The sequence below is a fragment of the Ruditapes philippinarum genome, unplaced genomic scaffold, assembly GCF_026571515.1.
Source record: "Ruditapes philippinarum isolate M1 unplaced genomic scaffold, ASM2657151v2 ctg6_1_1_1_1, whole genome shotgun sequence".
In the NCBI taxonomy this organism is placed as follows: Eukaryota; Metazoa; Mollusca; class Bivalvia; order Venerida; family Veneridae; genus Ruditapes; species Ruditapes philippinarum.
In genome coordinates, this window is record NW_026859747.1 from 383029 (window position 1) to 403562 (window position 20534).

Sequence of the window (20534 nt, forward strand, 5' to 3'; positions counted from 1 at the left end):
TATGATCCCCAAAATAGATAAATACAGAATCCCTAAAGAAAGCCCAACACGGCAAAATTGAAAATGTTGCAGGCTCGGTTTGATTGAGCCTGTTCATGGACGGTACTGGAAAGTGCAAGTTACCGTCCACGCCCCCTAGCACCGGCTTAAGCAGAATTCAACATTTAAACATGAAATAGTAAAATTTAATTTAGAAACATCCGCAGATGTGTTCATACGGCGGTTATCATGGAACCTTCAATGTGACACTTCCGTGCCATTCCATGAAAAGCGGCGTATGGTCCCCAAGTAATAAAAAGCGTGTGCCCTAAACGAGAAAACAATGGGCGGAACTAAATAACATGGAATTTTGAAAGGGGATCAGAGGTTATGAAGCCTGCGTATCACAGATAAGACGTCAAAAGACAAATTTAAAAAGCAGGCAACATATCCTAAGGGTGATTCAACATTATTCAAGTAGGAATATTGGAACCACCCAACTATAAAATGCCGAAAAGTTGAAACTAAAAATACCACAAGCACAACAAAAATGTCGTGCTGAACGATCTTCAAGGATCGAAAATATAACATCATTGATTAAATGTACGGGGAGACTTTTTACAGCCGCCACACGGCACAAATAACACGGATGTGATCATAAAATAGATAAATACAGAATCCCTAAAGAAAGCCCAACACGGCAAAATTGAAAATGTTGCAGGCTCGGTTTGATTGAAGTAAGTAAAAGTAAAAGAATGCGTGTGCCCTAAACACGAAAACAATGGGCGGAAATAAATAAAATGGAATTTTGAAAGGGGATCTGAGGTTATGAATCCTGCATATCACAGACAAGACGTCAAAATACCCTGAGGGAGAAACAATGTATTGCATATTTTTCAATAAAAAACAATAATAAGCGATATCAAGCTGTACGTAAGGTAGGGGTCATTTACCCCTTACCCTACCTTCTGTAATCCTGCATGAGAACAGTCTCTTGAGTGGCCCACTGACTGAGCCCTTTCTGAAATTTAACTTCTTTGCAGCTCAAATTTGGGGGCTAAATGGTTTGGATGGGGTTTATAAAAGTGATCATACATATAATGCCTAGGCAAGCATAGGCGGTTAAAATTGTCGGAATTTCTCACAGCAAAGCAGTTGAATAACACGATCAACATTTATTTTACCACCTAGCAGGATTTGACACACGAAAAAACAGCCTTGAGCAGCTCATTTCCTCACCTTTCTAAAAAAAAAAGCTTGGGAGCTTCCAAGAGTCCAGGGATGCCTGTGTCCCATGCATTTAGCATACCACAAAAGCCCAAAAATTGACCACAAGGGCATTTATTATGTAGATTATGATCCCCTTCGACCGACATGTTTTCTAACATCAGTTTCTAAAATCAGTCAGTCTTGCAGTCAAAATATTGAGACTAATAACAGTACTGAGTATACAAAAACTATTTAATTAGTATACTGTAGCCTAATATATTACAGTAATTTTGGAACTTGTACAAATGCTTAGATCTTACCGATTTTCTATTCCTTTTCTCAAAGCCTCCATAGGATGTCCTTTTCCTCTTTGGTGGCCCTAGGTGGCTTACTGATGAAGGTTTGTTGTTGTTTTTAAACTCTTCAATTTCTGGAAAAATTGTAGGGACAGCACCTTTAACAAGCTGTAGTTTCAAAGTCAAACCAACTGAGTTCATTATACTCGGTGGATGTACAAATGACTCGTCGGTGAAATGTCTAGAGCACAAACGTGAAGTTTTCGTCGGCACAAATGGCTTTAACGTTCCGTTCACATTTCTCAATGATTTCACGGCATTTGTCCACTTCTTCCTAAAAGTATCATCCTTCGGGAATAGAAAAAAACCTTTCGTTCCACCGTCACTTTTGTTACGGCATCCAAATGCCACACAGTGCACCATGTTTTCCTTTCGAACACAAATTACGGTGATAAACTATTAAATAAAACAATAGTAAATCCTTTAAACAATGTTAAATGCACCTTCCTTTATTACACACACAATATAACACAATATACACAGCTGACACTTCGCTATTTTGATGTATTCGCGGGAAATGTTTACACACGAATGACTGTCACGCAGTTTGACGCGGTGGATAGGAATATTCCTACGTCATCACCAAAAATGGCGGCGGAAATTACCGATCGCGTTACGGAAAAAAACGACTTACTAAATCACATTTTTTTTACAAAAGGAATTTACAAAACATTTTTTCAAAACGATTTTTGAAATCTACGTATTAAATTTTATAAAAATTTGTAAAATATATGCAATTTTGCAAATTCACCTTTAATTACCGGCTTAATTGAACCTAACTGGCTTAATTATTTAAAACTGTAAGAAGACAGTACAGTAAGAAGACTTGTAGCGACGCACAGCCCTTAATATTTCACTTTCGTTTCATGGGCTGGTCAAACGTACACCGTTTACTACAAATGAGGGATATTTGAATGTAATAAAATTCCCACCCTTATCAGATTCTAAGTTAGTAAGATAATTCACAGCAATTATGCATAAGGGGGGAATTCTCTTTATTTCTTATGTTTACTAAATAAAACCAATATTTACTCACCCTTCCAGTCACATTTGTAAATTTTGCAGGCACACATCCCTAGAAATCAGTAACCAGATAATAATCTAAGATCAACAGAGATTTATTCCTTCTCTAGGTTTATTAATCCCATTTTTTGCCACATATACGAAATGATCACAGCACTATAATTATATTGAAACTATACCGCGTGCAGAAACAATACACCTACTGACCCAATGACATATTTTTGTGTAAATTACAGAAGTTTATTTAACGGCACAGTAGAAAGCGCGTGCTACCAGCTGACCAATCACAATGCAATAGAATTCAGGTTAAGAAAAGGTTAAAGTTGACAGACGATATTTGTTAACAATTTATTCTAGACATGTTGATTCAGTACTGTCTTCCTTTCATATACACAAGAAATTTGGTTGCGAACAAATATTCATAATTCATATTTTTGAATGAATGTTGTCCTCTGTAGACATGGTTTTATATATATTTAGGATTCTTTTTCTCGTGTTTATGTATTTGTATGCATACTGAGATAATCAAATAAACTTGAAACTTGAATAAAGTGGATTTGTTTTTTAATTTTGTATTCCCGAGGTTCCTCAACTTACTGTCAGATCAATTATAATAAGAGGTCACAGTCTTGTCCTACATTCTTTAATTTCTAGTAATTTCTCTGAAAATAATACGTATTTCCGTTAATACGTTTTTACTATAGTTAAATTCCCTAATTGTACTTATAGACAACCACGAGGTGGCTTGAATGGTCAGTACACACAATATTCATAGTAATGATTTTAGTAAGAAAGAGAGGTCCACATAGTTCATGAAAAAAGAAACAATCCACTAAATATACTATGAAACTAGTATATTAAATGTGTTCAGGTGAAGAGTAGTTCTGAAAATGAAAATAGGCTAATCCTGTAAATAAGAATCCATTTAATTTTCTATTTAATATGTTTATGTGTATAACAGATCTGAATAAGTGTCTGATTTATAACAGTCATATTATTGTTGCGTGTGCTAATAAAGATAATACTGAGTTTGGAAGGTTCAGTATGTCAAGAATTATATTCAAGACATTTCGAGACTATAAACGTAAAGTTGATGGTTCCAACTACTACTACTGCTGCTGATGATGATGATGAAGATAAGCATATTTTCGTACTTAATTTTTCACTGATTTTATACTGACCATAATTTTGATATGTAATTATGAAGTTAAGAAATCCAAAAACACACTATGGAAAGATCAGCTTAAAAATATCAAAAAACAAAAACAAACATCAAATGTGGCATACTAACTTTGTCTGCTACAAGGATTGAATTGCTGTAAAAAACGTTAGAACAGTTTTCGACCTTGTTTTTCTTAGGACCAATACGTAAAAGTATGAAATACATTTATTCATTCCATCGGCAGTACAAATGCGTCATGATAGTGAAGATAATGGCACATTTTCTTATTGTCGGACCGTGTTTTGTCACGTATTACTCTACAATAAAATTGAGTCCTTATTTAATGTCATAATCAGAGTAACCAAACAAGTCCTAGCTTAGCCGGTGCTAGGGGGCGTGGACGGTGGTTTGCACTTGACAGTTCCGCCCATAAATAGGCTCAATCAAACCGAGCCTGCAACATTTTCAATTTTGCCGTGTTGTGCTTTCTTTCGGGATTCTTATTTTCTTTACTTTACAACACGTACAAAAATAGATCTTTTTAAGTAATGACATAATATAAATATATTGTAATTTGTTTTTATTTAATCATTGTTGTAATAATTATTGGACACGTAAGTCAAGTCAAAAAGGGACATGACATGAGTTGAGAGTTTAATACCAATTATCAAAATATTACCTTTCATCGAAGAGATAAATACATGTTTTCTTAGAATAGAAGTCGTATTAAAATGTTGACGACGTCACCTCTTTGTAATTACGTTCTTAACAACCTACGCTTTCCGCGAAAAATGTCTAATTTCAGCCGCTTTCTACTTAATTAAGCCGTGTTTCAAACCACAAGGAAATAATGAACAGGAAAGTGTCTGGAAAGACTATTAAGATTCGAGCCACAAGCATCTCTCATGATAAGTAAAAGATTCATCTTCCTATCATTATCTCCCCTTGAATGATACAAATCTCTTTTAACTGCATAAAATGATGGTTTATATAACATTATAATTATATAAGTCTGAACCACAAACCTGCGTGCATAATTTCAGACCATTCGTTCATTTTTTTAAAGTAATTATTTATTTGTGAAAACGGACCTAAAACTGAAAAAATTTAAATACTTTGAAATCTTTTTAAGAATAGCACGAATTATACGGATATACGATGTTCGATTAAATTCGGAGTATATTTCTTCATGAGCCCTTGCATATTGTTCTGCTTTAAGTGATTCTTTTAGAAATTCAATTTGAATGTGTTATGCTTTTTTACCTCTGTTGGGTTCTTTTGTAAGTTAAAAGATCTGTCAAAGAAATTTGCACGGCTTTGGTTTAGAAACAGGTTTGCCTACTATTCAGTAAATAGCTGACTTATTCAATGTAAAAAAAGAAAAGGAAAAAAAGTTAATATAAATATAAAAGTGGACCAAGTTATGATATCGAAATGGTACACACCGAGGTGATTAAGGGCCCAGATTCTTTAAGTTGTGCTTTAACTATCTAACTAGAAGAAAGATAACACATTAATCATTCCACACAACAAACTCGTTTTCCATCAAAATGTAAACAAAACATGCTTTTTTGAAGCTCAATTTATTAAAAGTAAAAAAAACCCTTAACAATGTGATCAACAAAGAAAATTTTTTTCGGTAAAAAGAAATAAAAATAAAAATCTTAAATTGAAGTTTCTTTATTTAAATTGTCCAAATTTACAAAAAGATCTGAAAAGAATGTCTCATTTATTGCAGTTTTTCTCAGTGTTCTACTTCAGACCAATCTAGTCCAATGATCCGCAATAATACCTATATTAATGATGACCCAATTTCATAATTAATGGTCGAGTATAGCTTACCATAATTATTCGTAATTCAGAAAAAATTGTAAAAGTAACTGCTATTTAGAATTATGCTGATAGAAATATTACTTCGTTTAAAGAAAGACTTTTTACAGTCCGTCGCAAAAAATGATCATCAAATCTATTTAGGTAAAGTTTAAGTATAATAAAAAGAACAATTTCTGTCAAAATCGATACAGTATTAAAATTATCCTATTAATCAAATAATGCATTTTCAAAAACTAAGTTAAATTTTTAAAAGATATCTCATACGTCTAGTTAAATTTGTCTAGCTTATTTTCAACTAATTTATTTAAATGGATATAAGTAACACCAACACTTAATTGAAATAACATAATAATTATATTTGTTCGTTTCAACATTTTATTGGAAATGCGCTCGATTGTTGTTCCTTATTATCTTGGTATGACACACCTTTATATTGTTCATATCCACTCATGCGTCATTAGAATGACGAGAATGAGTTCACCTCAGACGATCGTGTTTAATTTGTGAGACGTGGTTTGGTCACGTACAAATTACTCTTTCAAACGAAAATATAATGACACTTAAAATGCACCCTATGTACATAGTCTGATCACTGAACAAAACTTAACGAACAGCATGTAGACAAGGGAGTATTGTTAAGGCAGCGTCATGAAATTGAAACAATGTCAAAATCCTTTTTATTTATTAATAAGTGTCAATAATTTTCTTTATACACGCCGTAAAAAAACAAAAAATTATGTTTAGTTCCAATAATTTATTTTGGGGGTTTTGGTTGAAGGAAAATCCGGGACTAAATTTAGATTTTTGCAATATCTTAAGTCATTTTTATAAAAAAAAAATTGGGACCTAACAAATTCATCAAAGACTTTAAACCCAAAACACGAAAAAAATTTATAAAATGGAAATATTTACTTTTTTAAGATTCTAAATGGATACTAAAACATTTTTTGTGTAGGTTTTATTATTATGTAAAATTTTTAACCCTTATTACAAAAAATTTCCCCAATAGGTTGTGGGAAGAAAATTTTAAAAAACCTTCCGAGAGGTAAGTAAAGAGTACGTTTTGAGACAGTTTGTAAACAAAAAATTGAGGTATTTAGACAGCCATTAGCAGTTTTTCAAATTAACACACATCATCACAGTCTGTCCTGCTATATTGCTAGGTGACCATGTCTTTGTTTGTTTGTTAAAAAAAGTTAAAACAATGTTTTTATCAAGTATCGGTGTTACATATATGTCGGTGTTTCATGTACCTCTCAACCAGTATTTCAAATGAATTTCAAATCAAGATAGTGTTGTTTCAATTTGTTATTATAATATTTATTTATAATTATTTGATTTTAAAAAATAACTGATATAACTAAGAGTCTTCCTAAAAACAGATATTCGCTTACTTTCTTTTCTTTTTCTAGCATACAAAAATTTATAATACAAATTGTTCAAATTACTCGTTTAAAAAATCAAAATTGTATAATTAGAAAAATCATGTAAACTGTTTTATATTTATGCATCTACCTAAATGTTTAAACATTTATATTTCTAAAACATATTCCTAAAAGAGTCTATTGTTAGAATTTAAAAATGTCAACGTCAACTCAAGATTCTGAACAACCCACGCTAAACGTGACAATGCCTGATTGCCATTAATTTGTATTTTCAATAAACCTTTTTAATGTCACAATAAGTTAATGAACGGGGAAATGTCCTACATTGTCTGTAATTAAGTTTGATCGCCATAGGGAGTACAGAGCAATAAATAAGCAAACAACGTTTGGTCTGTTCCAGTGACGTTCCTTCTACCTAATAAAGGTCTTTTTCGTTCTATTAACAACATTAGAAGGTAAAATCAAACATTAACTGTTTGAGGATTTTGAATAGCAAACATTAGACGTACAAACTGGGAGTTCAAAATGTTGGGACGTCATTCATTACCATTTAAGGAAGATGCCAGAACTATTCACTGCTTCTTGGTAAAAAAATAAATAAGCAAATTGCTTGCAATATAGCTATAATAAATGAATTTGATCTTAAACATGCAATATATCAGTTATGATTATGATGTTCAATAATTCCGTTAGGTTCAACTCATGACAAGTGTCGGCACTTTTAAACATAGGTTCAGTTTTATAAGCTCAAAGACGGAAATCCGAACATAGACAGAAAAACGGCTCATTTCATTTTACCTTGCTAATGCTTGGTGGTGACAAAGAAAATTGTATGATTAAACAAATATTGTACTTTATAATAAGTTAACACTTTTTTTGTACCCTTTGAAATCAGAAAAGGTTGGTTAAATGCATTAAAGTAACCGTATGAAACTACAGTTATATTGTAACTTTTTAACTACTCTGTACCGGTTTGAACATAATATATACACATAAATGTTTTATGTAAATACGTATAAATTTGAAATGATCTAATGAAGTAAGAATTAGAGGTAGAAGCTTGATTTGTATGTTCGGTTTAAATGAGGAGTAAAATTATATCAGTAAATTTGAACTTTTATGGAGTAAACTTGCTTCAATAATATGACAATACCAAAATAATGATATCTTTCCGATATACTTTGAAAGTCAAAATGCGGTTAAATATTCAGTCCGCAGCTGAAATATTTTATATCTGACATTTATAATAAATATAGTATTCAAAAACCCTGGAGAATACATTTTATTCGTTTTACGGCATACAATTTCATAATTCTGAGTTTTGTTATGATATTATACAAGTATTATACCTGAGGGGAAACTTATAATTCCTTATAATATAATCAGAATTGATTCCAGTCAAATACAATCAGTAACAATCGAATGTGACAAAGATCAATTGCAGATGATTTTTAAGTGCACTGACAAAGAATTTAAAATATTAAGATTCTGATTAAAAATATATGTATACCTTTTTTGTGCAATTCAATTTTATTATATTATTAAACATATTTAAAGCACAAACAGGATTTTGCGTATGTGTCATTAGCTTTTAAGGCAATTATCTACAGTGTTTATTTCATACAAGCATTTGAAGTATGCCTTTTTGAAATTCATACAATATCTTTTGAAGCAGATGTATAACTGTATACGCTTTAGATTTATTAATTTTAAACCAGAAACAAATACTTGATATTCTCGATATCAAGATATTACGGATGAACAACAACGACGACGCCTACGACTTTTAGATAAATGACCTTGAAAACTAAAACTGAAAGAATCTAATGTTATGTATCTTTTCTTTGTTTGCGGATAGTAACATTCTTTTCAAATGCTTACGTGTCTAGGATGATTTGATTAGATTGCTTAAATTATACTAATCGGAACCATCCGAATATGCTAGAAGGTAAATGATTTACTGCCGATCAGATCTACATATAAACATAAGATCTTGAATCAGATTAAACATTGATGATCCTTTTGCGTTTGAAGTTTCATCAAATTTGTTGAAATTACGGTAGACACCGATTTATCATATTCATAAACGAACACATAATAGATTGGAAGTGTACCGAACAAATGGGTTTAAACCAATCCTTTTTATATTAAAAGTTTTTATGTATTCTTTTCTAAGGATTATATTTTTAAACTATCAGAGGAATTTTGTGCATTTAAGTCTTTTTACAACTGACCTGAAAAAATGCCAAATTATTAACAGAAGCAGAGAGCATAAATTGCAAATATTTGCAACGTTTCCTTAGAATATCTTTAATGAAAACTATTTTATACAATAGATATGAACAACGATTTAATACAACTCGGCCGTTACACCTAAGCAGGTCGTTTCCGCGCTTTACTAAAGTCTTGTATATCGGTCAAACAATTTGACTTCAGTGATGTTTTGTACGTAAACAAAGCCGCTTGATAGGTAAAAACGAACTTGCAAGCGTTTTTCAATGGGTTATATTTTACCACATTTTATTTACCACAGATGTAAACACTTTCTGAGACATAAACTTACATAATTGTTTGATAGACAGTAAGTATAGTTTAAATCGACAATAAAAGGTTTTTAATGCGTGTTTGTATATAATAATTGAATCTGTTTTTGCTCTAAATAATTCATAATGCTGCTTTTTATAGATTTTGCTATTTTCTTTTAACAATGTAAGATTCATTAATATAAAATGATAGGATTGATAACATTTTCTGCCTAGAAACCAATTAACCAGAAACAAATATTAAGATACGTATAGTGTTTAGAAAAACAGAATTAAAGGTATGTCGGATAAGAAAAAAATGACGTCTTATTATAACTGATATATCAAAGGTTTAGGAAACCTCTTTGCACTTAAGATGCGTGAATGAAACATGACATTTTAAAGTGTATAAAGCTATATATCTGATGCGAAAATTAGTGTTTGGGTTTTAAAAAAAGAATACTTCCAAAATGTTTGTATGAAATAAAATGGCAATAAATTGCCTTAAAGCGTGCGGCGCATGCACAAAGTCATTGCTAAACGGATAAAATCATACCTACAATAACATAAACATATTTTGTTGCGGAACACTTTATTCTGTTAACGTACATTATTCATATGTATTAAATATCAGGGACATTCAATGTTGCAACTTCTTCGGGAATCAACCATATAATAATGGAACCAATATAATTTTACTGTTGATAAATGTTTTTATAACAATATTTCATAGATATAGAATTATACCCTTTAATAGTAAAGCAATGTTATTTTGGAAACGTGATAATACAATTTTATATAACACTTTACATTCATTTAATCTATGTCAAAGATTAGAACATAGATGATTACATTTAGGTGTGACAAAGCAAAATGATCATCCAGTAAGTGAGTTTTAGTTCGGGAAACTAAACTAGAATATAATGAGATGCAAGAACGATCATCCGTTGTTACTATATCATGTATCCATTAGGCCAAAAAATATGCCCTATTTTTTTTAACGCCGACCCTAATTTTTTTTTTCGATTTTCGGTACGAAACTTTTAGGGTACAAAAAATTTATTAAGGTTCGAAATTTTAAGTACGAAACAGCAATGAAGACAACGTTTCATTCTTATTCGTCGCCGCATGTTACTATTACCTAAAACATGGCAGCCAATACACAAAATACACCGGCCAGTTTACTGGCTATTAAAATTTTAAGTTACTCTCTTTTATGTCGAGAGTAAATCAATTATTCTCTAATCTACTTTAGCAAGAAACAACAACAAATACATAGGAATAACGCTTAATATTTGGTAGTACATATTACAAATCAATAGAATCAATCGGTATTTATCTGTATCTGTTATGTTCTTGTATTTGGGATTCATCAGATGTATAGCATTGTTGCTGTATCCGAAACTCTGAAACGAAACTAAAACAGATCTGAATACGTTGGTTACAAAATATTACAAACAGAATAATATTGTGTAATCTGTAAAATATTAAATAACAAGTTATGTTCATTAAAACAAAGAAAATTCATTAAATTATGCAACTTTAATAAGTTATATTTCAAGAAAAGATTTTTTGTGTGTCATGTGAAGAATAATGAAAAAAGCCTAAATATTCAGCAAGAATGTGTATTAAAATACTTCATTACAAAAACGTTTGCTGTAAGAAGGGGTGGGTCGGGTGGGGCGTATTTAAACAGGTTATTTAAGTACCACCAAATGCAAGCGTCGAGTGAAGAAAAACCGCGAAAACACTATATATATACCCCACTAACCCACGAAATACACGTGCACCGTTAAAAGAAAATATTTAAGGTATCACTCCATATTTAACTTAAGGTACAGAAACCATACATAAACACTAATTCAAGCTATATCCGATACGAGAATAATTTCATTTACTCTCTCTTATGTCGAGAGTAAATCAATTATTCTCTAATCTACTATAGCAAGAAACAACAACAAATACATAGGAATAACGCTTAATATTTGGTAGTACATATCGAGTAAAACAAAGAGGGTATTACGTCCGGAAAATAAAATTATTGAATCTCTTAAATAAATTATCAGTAAAAGAATGATGTTACCCAGATACATATATACCAGAAACATTTCCGTTCGGAGTATTTCCATCTCTTAGCTAGGCCTGTATAAACTGTAGTACACCAGAGACTCAATGCGAGACGTGATCAAGTCAGTTCCATCTGCTTTCTGAAAATCTAATTACACTTTTCGCCAAAAACTGATAGTTTATAGTACGAGAATATCCAAAAAAATCATAAATATTATAAATATTTTTATAAATATTAAAAGATTAAAAATATTAAAATTTGTTTCGTAGTTTCAGGCGAAAAATGTAAAACTATATTACACAGTTATATAAAACCCTAACAGGGCACCACTTCCGCCCAACAGGGGGCAACACTTCCGCCCAACGAGGGGCAACACTTCCGCCCAACGAGGGGCAACACTTCCGCCCAACGAGGGGCAACACTTCCGCCCAACGAGGAGCAACACTTCCGCCCAATGAGGGGAACATTTCCGCCCAACGAGGGGCAACACTTCCGCCCAACGAGGGGCAACACTTCGATTCAAGGCAAGCATTCGATATAAAAAGATATTCAAACAGAATGAAAAGAATATAATCTTCCTTAATCAAACTTTTACTATTACAAATGATTCATATTAGGTTAAAACATAATCACTGATATATAAAGTAATAATTTCAAATCACTATTTGAAGAAATAAATTCAAACAACAATTTGATGTGATAATTTTAAGTCACAATATAATGTAATAGCTTCAAAACACATGGCTATTGATTAATAACAGTGTCAATTATAAATGAAGATTTAATGACACAGATAATCGGTCCTTCAAAGAATCTTCACCAGAGCGTTTTAGATCTAAGGCTTCTCTTATTCGTAAAAAATCAGCGTAACACAAAATACACAAGGTAACTATTCTCAAATTTCCCAGAGAACAATTCTCAGAAGCAAAGGTATAAAATAATGTTTTCAAAATATCAGGAGAAATATGTTGTTTTTTTCTGCACTGGTCGACATTCTTTCCTGACACAACATTCCAAACATAATTTTAACCAATTGTCTTTACATGGATTTTCTTAAGAAGCTAACTCGTGAGCACAGTTAATAGCATAAAACGCTGTATTTAATTTTGATTTCCCACAACACTCATTCTCGAACTGTATTAAAGACACTAAATACAGTGCTACCGTTACAGGTGAGGCAGGCAAAAAAGAAAACTGTTATTGCGTACACCATTTTGAAAATTTTTCAAAAGATTATTTATAATTACGTATCGTTTGTTCTTTGCTAGACATCACAGCTTCTTTCACTTCTGAGAAAAGCTCCTGGTTTTTAGGCAAAAATCTACACATTTCTTGTACATCTAACCAACGCTGACTGGTTAAAATGCCTGTAAAATTGACAAACAATAATAAAACAAAATATTTCATTGTGCTTAATTATAGTATTGCTTTTCACAAAAAATTGACCTTTTAACCAATCATTAGACATAAAATATATGTGTCAAAACTAACAACATTCTATTCTAGCAACAATTACCATGCTAGTAAAGTACGTAAATCCAAAAATAGTTGCTTTGTTTCTGCCTTGAACATATATATCCTTTGGATCATTAAAGAAAAGTATTTCACAAACAAATTGCTTAAGATTTGATGTTTCCCCAAAAATCATCGGGAAAAAAGGGCTCGAAGGCCCGTAAGGGGCTACTAATGTAACATTAGCTTTAGAATATAATAAATGGTTTAAAGCCTTTGGTATCAAATAAACTGGAGGAACAATTAAGAATATCATCGTTAGGTTGTATCGAAGTTTCCCAAAATTCTAAAGCATGCTTTTAATCGACCTTTAACTTAATAATAAGAAATTTTAATACATACTTTTCTGTATATTCACAAAATAATCTCGTGATGACAAAAATGTGAAAAATCAGAGTGCAAATTATCAAAAAAAAAAATTACTTATCATATTCAAAAGAAGAGTCTTGTAATTCATTGTTTATTAATCTTGACTTCCTGCTTGTCACATTCAGGTGTTCTTGACTCTGTTGAGGTACCCATGGGTCTTGTATATGGACCCGGTTCTGACATGTGTACATCCAGATGCGATGTGTCCCAACTGTCCACACTTGAAGCAAAACGACTGTTGAGGGGGAAGTTGTTGTTGCTATGAGGATCCGCCAGCCATGGCCAATCTAGATTCTGGTGTTCGGCGAAAGCTACGAAAATTAAACTGAGAGCTTTGGTTAGAATAAGTAGACAATTTGGCCTTTTCGATACGAGCTTTGGCCCGGTCTTCAGCTTTACGAATTCTTTTATCGTCATCAAAATCGCTAGCCACATCCAATTTCTCATACTCTTGAATGGTGGCCCAGCCGGAAGGAGAATTGTCAGCAATTCCGATCAGTTTATTTCTACGTTTAATAAGATGTTTGGCTTCAGAAATATACTCATGAGCTTTGCCTGCATTTCTTAGCGAAATAGCCTTATCAATACTGTCGAGCATATCATCAAGTTCACAATTGAATTGATACTGTTTATTGTTAGATAAACCCTTCAAAGTAACAGGTGAATCTTTTCTAACCTTTTTTCTTGTAGCTTCTGCAATCCACTCTTTATCAGTCTGAACGCTCCTCTTGAAGTCGTTGAATTTAGAATCAAAATAATTATTCAGTTCGTCAACAATTTCTGTTCTTTGTGACGATTCTCCACGTGGCTGAGAATACCGATTTTCTTCATCACTTATAATTACGTATTTAAACAGGTTATTTAAGTACCACCAAATGCAAGCGTCGAGTGAAGAAAAACCGCGAAAACACTATATATATACCCCACTAACCCACGAAATACACGTTAAAAGAAAATATTTAAGGTATCACTCCATATTTAACTTAAGGTACAGAAACCATACATAAACACTCATTCAAGCTATATCCGATACGAGAATAATTTCATTTGTGAACACGGGACAGAACGTCAGTTTATGAAAACAATACAACATTTTTCTACAGCCCAGTAAATATTCGAGGAATTTCATGGATCTACGGATCCAAAGCGATTGACAGTGAAATTCGAGATGTCAACAGCCATCCAAGGGGCAACATTTTGAAAGGTGAAGTAACGTGGTTTTATAGGGCATTTTCTTTATAAAAAATATTAATTTATGACCCGCTTCGGGCGAAAAGATGCTTAACTGTTTGCTGGTGTCATCCAGAATTTTTCTTGACTTGATTCTTTACCAATACAATTCATATTGAGACTGAAGTGACACACACTAGCTGTTTAAAATTTCGATGTTGGTACCAGTTGCACATATATTTATAGACTTTTGCCCTCTGAAGACCATTTGAAAATGTTTAATATTAAAATTATTTATAGCTGTGGTCCCCGGAATAGTGCATGTCAGATGCTCTAAGCGTATAATACAGCATACAAACACAAAAAAATAATGTTTATACATTGAACATTTCAGATTGATGCCCACACCCGAATAGGAGATCTCAATGGACCATTTGGTGTAAAGGTGCTGAGAATCTGCTGTACACTGATTCCAAAGGGAAGTTTGATGTCTACCTTGGAGAAAATTTCTGACGAAGCCACTTCCAAAACAATCAATGTCTTTGAAGTGCTCATGATACAACTTCTAGGTTTGCCTTTGAAAATTAAAATATTAAAAAAGCAATATTAAATTTTAATAAATGTTGTCCATTTATATAGGGACTAAATTATGTATATTTAAAACATATGTACCATAAAAAACTCATTGCATTTTTACTATAATATTATAAAATGACATTAGATTTATAAATTTTAAAAGCTATTAGTACTGTTAATATAAGTCTAGAATTTAAACATTGCTCTGGCATTTGGAAACTTTAGAAATGCTTTTCAGTGTCTCCCAGACTCCCACCCTCATTTACAGGCTTTGGGACGAGATTATTATTTAAATATTGAAACCGAGGTCCTGTTATAAAATTTAACTTTGCAACATATTGAATTTATATATAAAAAACTCAAGTCAATGCAAAAGAATATTGGGCTCCACTTTCACCTTGAACTCACCCTGAGTTCTGGGTAGTGCTTAAAAGATGCTCGAATATTTCATTATTTATATATATATATATATATATATATATATATATATATATATATATATATATTGTTATATATTAACGGTCAGTGTTTTATTCCATGTTTCCTTCAGCTATGGGGTTCATACTGGTTTAAACAGGAAGGATGAACTATTCAACGAAATTGTTGACCTGTGTGATAAGATGGATGCAAAATTTCCACGAGACACAGTTGATTCTGATGGCAGATACTTTGTGCAGGTGGGTAATCATTTTAATATGGTCAGATATAATAAAATTCAAATATGATATAAACATGATAAAAGGCCAAAAAGTTAAAAATACTATATTTAAATCAATTGTATAAATAGGTTATTTTAATATTTAATATGAACTTCCAAAACATTGTTTATAGCAGCATTAAGAAACTACAAATATTTGGATGTATGATATGTTTGTATACACAGTATATTTGATATATTAAACAAAATATTCATTTCTTTATAATTTTTAATTTATTTCTTTCATACAATGTGTATGATTTTTTTTAATGAAAATCCAGATGGAATTCCAACATAAATAATATAAAAGTATGTATATGAAATTCAAGGTGCTTGGTTTAGATTGTCTATTACACATGCATATTTTAATATACTCTTCTTTTTTTGTTTGACCGTTTCTGCCAATATATTCATTCCATTTGAGTAGTGTCAAGCCAAAAAAGTTGTGCAACTTCATTGTGGGATCACAAATCTTACTTTTGAGCATAATTATTAACTGTATTAAATATGAAGTTTGATTGAATGCCAAGTTTTTACTAGTCAGAGACAAATTTTTATGTCTCTGCTCTGCAGTTATTTTCAGACCCTATTAAAAGAGTGCTCAGTTTGCGTTGGGACCCACTATTTAATAGCTGCAAGAATTCCTAAATCCGAGTGTAAATTAAAGTAGTTTTTGTGAACCAAGGCACTGACCATGACTTGTGTTGTTGACTTAAAATATGTGTAGTCATATTATAAAAAGAGTAGTATCTGAACAGGAAGGCCTAGATCAGACTGTATAGTAAATAAGCTGGTTGCACAAACTACCATTTTTGTTTGACACCATTCATTTCTCTGTTGTGGTGCTTCTTAAATAATACATCTCTTTTTTGTTCTAGATAGAATACAGTCGTGTAAAATGCTTTAACATAACTATTTCACAAAACCCAAACATTGAAAATTAATTTAAATATTACTATAGATACTAACATTTATACACTATTTGAATATTACTATAGATACTAACATTTATGCGCTATTAAAACTTTCTTGCTTGGGGCATTGTCAACTGGTATCAGAATAATATATCCTTTTTGTAGAAATGTAGTATTTAAACCATTTGAATAGTTTAGAAACATAACATTAATATGGAAATATTTTTTAGATGTAAAGGTTTATCTTTAATAATATAACATTCAAACTGATATGCAAACTGGATGCTTTGCTGCCTTCAAGAATTTTCAATTTAATTTATTTAAAAAAAATCAGTGCTTTTCTTCTTTAAAAACAGTGTTTATCATAAAATCTTCAGCTGCTATTAATAAATAAAATAATAATTGCTTGTTTTATAAATCTTACCATTTCATGTACCGGTGTTAACTATTTAATAATATAAAACTTTTATTTAATATTTATTTAAAAAAGAATCACATTCGATATTACAGTTGTGTTTTATTACAATAAAATGAATATTGTTGCATTTCAGACACTCTGCAATTCTGTATGGTACATAACTAATCAGATGGATACAATCAATGATACATCAAGGAAGCAGAAAGATGTGAACCCAGTCCCAGAATTGTTCTATGATTTCACTGGATACAAAAAGTATCTGAACAGTCAAGGAAACACAAGTGCACATAATAAAGCTCTATCACAACCATGTAGAACTGTTGAACAAAATGCATCAGTATATCATTGCAGTAAATCAGTATTATCTATTATAAATGATAAGTACAAATTGCTTGACAAAGCTATAAAAAGTGTTGGCATTGGAAATCCTGTTCTGTTTGATGAAGAATTGCACATTGATATTCCCTTCGAGAATTCTATGCAAAGATATGGTTTTTTGAAAAATTGCAATTAAGTGTTTCTGTAGATGTGATAAAGTACTGTCCTGGGGGTGGGATTGGTACAACATATATCATTTCTCAGGCGCCAGAAAATAGATCTGAACCGCAAATGATGACTGATGCAGCACGACTTGTACAGAGAATGAGAGCAAGTTTGAAAGAGTTTCATACTAGGTCACAGAAAAAGCAGTTCAAAAGGAAAGTGTCTAATATAGCAAAGGTACAGCCAAGTCTTCTTGATTACATATATTCTGAAATGGCCTTAGATGCCAGTGCATTTGAAAGTCCAGATATGCAACAAAGATTGCATGTTATGTCCCTTGGAGAATCAGGACTTATTAATGATTTGCGACATCTAAACCCAGGGAAGCCAAATGACAAATATGATCTGTTTTTTCAGAAACTGGGTTAGCTCATCGAAGACAATTCTGCCGCTGATGAACGTACACATGGTTCTGGTGTAGCACATTTATCCGAGTGGATATCCTTGTCAGATATGATCAAAGAAACAGTCAATTCATGCCCAGAAGGAACACTTGTACCATCAAAAAGTCTTGTTTGTTTACAGTTTGCTCCTCGTAACCAGTATGCTTCAAGTGCCCTTACATTTACATCACGGGTTCCAGTGCAGTATAAGATACAGAGAAGACAGTTAAGAGCACAACACATTGATGACCACTACTGTGCATCCCTATTTAAGTATATTAAACACAGGTCAATTGAATTAAAAGCTGATGCAGTATTGTTCTGTGCTGATGACAAGGCCAAGGTGCCTATTGGAGAACCTAATCGACCAGTCTCTACAGGTGTTCAAGGTCATCAGAGTATCACTCCTTTTGACGTGGAATTGTCAAGCCTTGACCATGATATGAAGATGACAAGTCTTACACCAAGTGTTGTGCTACAGCGTAGTGTACCAGAGACTGTCAAACAATCGGACTGTGTTTATAAATGACACAGTCACCCAGACGTCACCTCTGTTTAGGCACGCAATGCATATCGTAAAAATTCTACAGAGCAACCAACAAACACATCCAAAAATTATCCTTAAATATACAGATGGTGGTACTGACCAGGGAAATACTTTGGAGCAAGTGAAGTGTGCAAACATCTGTTTTTTCAAGAACTTGACATTGACATGTTGATCACTTCAAGATGAGCGCCAAGTCAAAGCTATAAAAACCCAGCAGAGAGAATAATGTCAATTCTGAATTACGGTCTCCAGAATGTAGCAACAGAGAGAGGGAAGCTTGATGGTGAGGCAGAGAAAATGCTGAACAAATGTAATGGTGTGTCGTCAGTCAGAGATTTACTGAAGAAATATCCAGATCTTTTGCCAAAATGGATTGAATCCGTTGAACAAGTGCAATCTTTGATTGAGAACAAAATTTTGAGACTAGCATTGAAGGATGAACCAATACGCTGCTTGACACCAGTTTCTGATCCTGATATTGATCTGTTTAAGAGGCACTGAGTTGGACTTAATGAAACTGCAGAAAGTTCATACTGACAGATGCACTAAGTATGTTCACTAGAAGAAAAGCCATTGCAGAGAGACATAGTACACTTTTTAGGTAAGAAAATGTGATTATGCTTGTTGTGCACCAAAGCAGCTGGGAGAAGACAAGCTGATGTGGCTTCCTGAAGCTGAACTAGATGAAACACGGGAACATTTTCTCCCATATGAAAAGGCACAAAAAAAAGAGAAAGAAACCACTGAAAAAGACAGACCATCACTTAAGGTTCAAAAAGGTAAAGAAAAAAAAATCTGGAAACAAAGTGATCCCTCGGAAGCATTAATCACGACAAAATTACAAGAGAATTGCAGACTCGGTTTGTTTAAGTCTGTACATGAGGGATAATGAATTCGTGCAACATCCCTCACGCCCCCTAGCGAGCGGTACTCAATTCGCAACGCTTAATAGTGCTGGCATCAATGATCCCGAAGGACCAGAAAAATATAACAACACTGAAGTGAAGTACGGGGCAACTTTTTACAGCTGCCACACAACACTTGACACATGCTGTTGTGAAGTATAAAAATCTGGAAACAAAGTGATCCCTCGGAAGCATTAATCACAACAAAATTACAAGAGAATTGCAGACTTGGTTTGATTGAGTCTGTACATGAGGAATAATGAATACGTGCAACATCCCTCACGCCCCCTAGCGAGCGGTACTCAATTCTCAAGACCACAAATGCACCTAGACCAGTAAATTCTGCCAGAACTCCATAAATGATTCTGGACTAGGAAACTCCTAGACCAGAGAACTCCAATCCTGTGACTGAAGCACCTGAGAATGTTCAAAGTCAGAATGATGTGCCACTCTCAACACAAAATGCACGGGCACTTGCTACTTGTGTAGAATGCAGAAAGCCACGAGTTGTTTATTCTAAGTCAAAATTAAGCCAAAGAAAGGAGGTATTGTTGGCGACTTGTCTGAGTAAATATGAATATTCGTGTGGGGCTCCCTTGATTCCTCCTTCTGCACATATAACTCTAAAAAGTTCAGTTGTGATCACCAAATTCTTCAGTGTGCAAGTCCAATCGAACTTTGCTACTTTGCTGCAGACCTTGGTCGTAAGGATCTATGTAGTTACTGTGAAGACATGGAAGCTGAGACAGATGCAGAGTTAAAGAAAATGTATAAAACTGTACTTCCTATCTGCCAAAAATGCAGAGATTTGGAAAAAGCCCATTGTGCAGAGAAAATATGGAAAATGTAAGAAATCCTTAAAAGCATTAAAACTAACTTTTGAAACAATATCTACGAGGCATGTTCAAAAAGTTCGTTGACTTTTGCTGTCATTTTTTACTTGGTTAATAAAAACTACATTGA

General features: G+C 32.7%; 1 protein-coding gene across 1 annotated transcript; it reads right to left on the minus strand.

The window, feature by feature from the left end:
* Nucleotides 1–940: 940 nt before the first annotated feature.
* On the minus strand, nt 941–1907 carry LOC132757776 (THAP domain-containing protein 10-like). The gene is made up of 2 exons (XM_060749164.1): nt 1509–1907; nt 941–1036 (listed from the first exon to the last, which is right to left on the minus strand). The coding sequence occupies exons 1-2, from the start codon at nt 1905–1907 to the stop codon at nt 941–943; spliced, it is 495 nt and encodes a 164-aa protein (XP_060605147.1).
* Between the last annotated feature and the right edge of the window lie 18627 nt (nt 1908–20534).

Bases quoted from the DNA above. Each gene is read 5' to 3' on its own strand.
- LOC132757776 (XM_060749164.1), bottom strand. From the start codon at position 1,907: ATGGTGCACTGTGTGGCATTTGGATGCCGTAACAAAAGTGACGGTGGA. The intron at 1,037-1,508 runs GTAAGATCTAAG...CAAACCATTTAG, and splicing joins AGAAAAGGAATAGAAAATCG to CCCCCAAATTTGAGCTGCAA.